This window comes from Palaemon carinicauda, chromosome 38 (genome assembly GCF_036898095.1).
Source record: "Palaemon carinicauda isolate YSFRI2023 chromosome 38, ASM3689809v2, whole genome shotgun sequence".
Lineage (NCBI taxonomy): Eukaryota > Metazoa > Arthropoda > Malacostraca > Decapoda > Palaemonidae > Palaemon > Palaemon carinicauda.
Window position 1 is genome coordinate 49807769 of NC_090762.1, and position 5000 is coordinate 49812768.

At 34.5% G+C, this 5000-nt stretch overlaps 1 protein-coding gene across 1 annotated transcript in view; it reads left to right on the plus strand.

Annotated features, from left to right (window-relative positions):
• Nucleotides 1–5000, plus strand: part of LOC137630173 (prolyl 4-hydroxylase subunit alpha-1-like) — a 45718-nt gene that overhangs the window by 4799 nt on the left and 35919 nt on the right. The window contains exon 2 of the mRNA XM_068361622.1: nucleotides 515–702. Within this exon, the coding sequence (XP_068217723.1) occupies nucleotides 515–702 (188 nt within the window). The remainder of the gene's footprint in view (nucleotides 1–514; nucleotides 703–5000) is intronic.

Consider the following 5000-nt stretch of genomic DNA (forward strand, 5'->3'; position numbering starts at 1 on the left):
TAAAAAAAAAAAAATTAAAATTTTAGGTTTTATCATATTTTTGTTCTTCAGCAACTTATCTGATTAAGACTATCTCTAATCTTACGTTTTCCATTCTTTCTTATAAATCATAACTTTGTATCTGAGGATACACTGACTTCTGTATGCTCAATTTGATTTTTATTTTCCAAATCGATGAAATTTCACTTCTTGAACTATGAAGAAAAACCCTGATAGACTGGTAATGAATATGTCATATTTACTTCAGATATAATGTTCAAACATTCCCCAAGACAAAACCACGAATGATGGTACATAATACAGTTCACTATTAAATGAGTTTTCAATGCATTACATTTCTAAAACATGGAAACAGGCTTTCAATTATTTGTAATGATCAAAACTGTGAAAAAAAAATTTTTTAGCAAAATTTTAGAGCCTCATAATTAACTCATTACAATATATTCTCCGCATTTTATGCATAACAGGATAATTACTTTCTCAGTTTTCATAACCGTATCTTCTTTCCTCCCAGGTATTACTCTACATAGTGGCATGTGTCTGTCACATCTCCTCCGCTCAGAACTTCATGGGAGGATCAAGAGAGGACCTCTTTTCAGCTACTAGCAAGTTAGAGGATCTCCTCTCCTTAGAGGCCGAGATCGTAAGGATGGTTGACAAGTACCTTGAGGCCGCTCAGGAACGAATTGACACCATTCGAAGGTAAGAGTTGTCTTGGTTGATATCATTCACTAGTGTACGCGACCCGTAACAATTACATATGTACAAACGCACACACAGATTCAACCATTTCCCATCCCCTCCCCATTTCCTAATACGACACGCCAGTTAGTGCAATTTGTGGTAGATTGCTGTTTCCGAGTTTACCTCTCTGCAAGGTATGACTACTCACTCACCTCCTTACTCGGGGGACAGGGAGAGACCGAGTATTCATACGTCTGGAAATGCCGCTGAGCGTGACAGGCTATATATATATATATATATATATGTGTGTATATATAAAACTAGACACGTTGCTCTGTATTATATAGGGGAGATATTTGTAAGCAATGTAGTCCTTCACTCACGTTTGGTAGGACAGTAGATCGCTCCCAACGTTCCATCATGCTGTAAATGGGTTGCCAGCTTCAGCTGGAGTCAAGAAAATTATAATTAACTAGAATGGATTGCTAACGTAGTACGCAAATGAGAAAAAAAATAATAAAAGAAAAAAGCAAGGAGAAAAACCTGTACATCGCTATACGAAAAGATAAATTGGTGAAAATGGACCTTTTATTTTTTTTTTTTTGGGGGGGGGGGTGAATTTTCGAAGGCAAATCATGTCTAAAAAAATAAAAGATATTATTAATAGGCAATAAATAAGTTCTCAAAAACAAGCAACAGTTAGATCATCATTAGATTAAAACTTTCAACATATAACTACATTTCTCTTTTCGTTCTTGAACTCCCGAACGTGCTGCTTTCCCTTTTGTTTCCAAGGCCCTCTGGGAAATTCATGTTTTCCAACAATAATCAATTGTATTTACTCATTTTTATAACTAAAAAAAGCAACGGGATTTTCGTGAGAAATTCATTTGCTTATCTTCGTCAAAAAGAAAAAAAAAATCGGGATTTAAAAGTATTTGTAAAATCAACATCACGTAATCAATAAAAACAAGACTACTGTGATTGGTTAAGATTTTATTTGCACTGCTTTTTTTCCTCCAATAAAGCGTGGTTTTTACGGCATTTGAGTAATCAAGTACTGTATCAATACCATATCCATAGTACTGAAGCCAATCCTCTCTGAGCCCTTTTCCCATCTCTTTGGATATCTCATTGTGCCTTGAAGTGAAAGTGGAACATCAACGCCAAAATAAACATGACCAGAGGTTAGATAAAAGTCTGAATGTGCAATGTCTATGCGGTAACGTTTCCGATCTCACAGCTAAATGGTAATTGTGTTTATTGAGATTAAATTGCGTCCTTTATTGCGTCAATGTTATGGCTAAAGTTGGTTAAGCCCTTGCTGAGCTATTTGTCTCTCTCTTCTGAAGTTAGTTTTGACTACATCTATCTTGAAAGAAGGCTTTTCTGTTGTTGTGGCCTGATTGGTAACGTCTCTGCCTGGTGTTTGCCAGACGGGGGTCGAGTCCCGCTCAGACTCGTTAGTCCCTTTAGTGTTTGCAACCTTACTATCCTATTGAGTTAAGGTTGAGGGTTTTTGGGGAGCCTCTAGGTCTATCTGCTGAGTCATCAGTAGCCATTGTCCGGCCCTCCCTGGTCATAGCTTGGGTGGAGGGGGTCTTGGGCGCTGATCATATATGGTCAGTCTCTAGGGCATTGTCCTGCTTGCTAGGGCAATGTCACTGTCCCTTGCCTCTGCCGTTTATGAGCGACCTTTAAACCTTTAAACTCTTACACACGTCGGATAATGATGGCCCCATCCAACAAAAATTACGTGAGTCTCTCTCTCTCTCTCTCTCTCTCTCTCTCTCTCTCTCTAAGAAGGGCGTGGATGCATTGGCAACGGGAGTCACTGCCATTTGAGGTCAGGTCGAGCGTGAGATACTAAGGTCACGCACATCCTGAGATCTCTGGCTTTGGATGCTTTTCTCATCTGCTCTTAACGTGATACTAGGATGTGGTGGGAGGGGGGGGGGGGGAGGGGGGAGACCTCATGAGTTTTTAAAATAGGGGAGGAGTTTTTATTTTATTCATTTACTCAACCATTCGCTTATTTATTAATTAATTCGCTCATTTACTTACTTATTTCCTTTCCTCACTGGTCTCTCATTTCCCTGAGAATCCTTTTGCTTATAGCATCCTGCTTATCCAAATAGGATTGTAGCTCAACTTAGTTAACAACAACAACAACAACAACAACAACAACAACAAAAACAACAAAAAACAACAGTAGTAGCAGCAACAACAACACACTAACAATAAAAATAACAATAACAGTAATCAAATATGCAAATTTCTTGTAATGTTGGACAATGTTTGTAGCTACTTTTTCCGTTAGTTGGACAGGATTAGTCTGTCAAAGAACCTAGGTCTTTGTAAGGATGAATCAGAGTTGTGGCTGCTTTTACTATAACGTCACTGTTCCTCATCAACTGTTAATATTCGGAAAGAAAGTTTTGAATATACGAAGAATTATTCGTTAAAGAACTCTCAAAGGGAAGTGTTATCAACTAATTTCTAAACAACACGTGTTTGAGCTGTTACTGTTGACAGTTGTATTATAAAGTCAACTTTCTAAAATAACTTTTATATTTTTATTAATTTTTTTTTTTTTTTTTTTTTTTTGCGTGTGCGGTGGGCTAAACTAATAATATACTGATAATAATATTAATGATATGAATGAACAAGTAAGTAAATCGGTTAATTAGATAATTAGAAATTTATGAAATTTAGTAAATAGAATAGATGTGTGAATGAATATATTAGCAAAAATATAGACACAAATTTATGAATAAGTCAACCAAATAGAAAATTAATGCAAGATACGAAAGTGAAAAACAGATAGATAAATAGATAGAACCTTAAAGAGAAGAAAAGAGAAAATCCGAGAGTTAGAGAAAGCTCACATAACTATCCCTCGTATATACCGTTTTGATTTCCTATGTTTTTCCGTAATTTGCATTTTGGGAATGTCGACAATTATCACAAATATCTTCTCCATTTTTTAAAAACATATGGCGTTCATTTACTCTCCAATGCAACATTAATCTTTTAATGTGCATAAATTTTATTGGCGTGTGCGTTTTTGTGGCTATATATGCAAATATTCCTCCATTACTATGATTTTCTTATAGTCGATGCTTTTTTTTTTAGAAAGTATATGAGATGACAGAAGGATTGATAGGGAAAGAAGAGTAATGGTTTAGACAGAGAAAGTTTTAGTCTATTTTGCCTCTGTAACATAGTCTTCCACTGTCTTAGATTAAAGTTCTCTTGCTTGAGGGTACACTCGGGTATACTATTCTATCTTATTTCTCTTCCTCTTTTTTTTTTTGTTAAGTTTTTTATAGTTTATATAGAAAATATTTATTTTAATGTTGTTGCTGTCCTTAAAATATTTCATTATTCCTTGTTTTCTTTTCTCAATGGGCTATTTTCTCTGTTCGGGCCCCTGGGACTATAACATCCTGCTTTTCCAACTAGGGTTGTAGCTTAGCAAGTAATAATAATGATAATAATAATAACATTCATGCTCTCTGTTTAGTGATGATTCGAGATCATTGAGGCTAATTTTGGCATTGTTTTGTGAGGACCAAAAAGGTAAATGTCTAGTATGTATATATTTACACAAGCGAGTATACAAACATGTCTAGTATGCATACATCCAAGAGGAAAAACGTCTGTATACAAGTTATGGTGCAAACGTTTCTGTACAATTCAGTACGAATATAAAACATGTTTATATACGCAGTCAAACGTAAACATTAATTGGTTATTCAGGAAAATTAGGGTACCAAGTTTCAAGGCAATCAATTAAAGGAAGGATAATAACTATAGAGAAAATATAAATCGTATTTTCCAGCCTCAAAAAGCAGTTAATTCATAGGTCTACTGTATTGTTCTACCGAAGACATGCATAGCATATTTAAATACTATTATGAAAAACAAATGCTTTCGATAATTTTTCGTTTTATAGCTTTATGTAATTGTATAGTTAAAAGTTTTTTGTCTAAAAAGAGTCGTCTTCTGTGCATTTTAGGGACAAACCCTAAAGCAGATCCCAATAAACATCTCCTAATTACGGTATAATACCTACCTATTGAATATTTTATATATTATTTAACTTTTAAAACAGAATGAAACCAAAATTAATATATAATTAACTTGCTATATCAATTTGATGGAACCCGAGGAGCTCCATATGACCTAAAGTCGAGAATTGTGTGGTTTTTCACATTATTATTATTATTATTATTATTATTATTATTATTATTATTATTATTATTATTATTATTATTATTATTAATAGCCAAGCTACAACCCTAGTTGGAAAA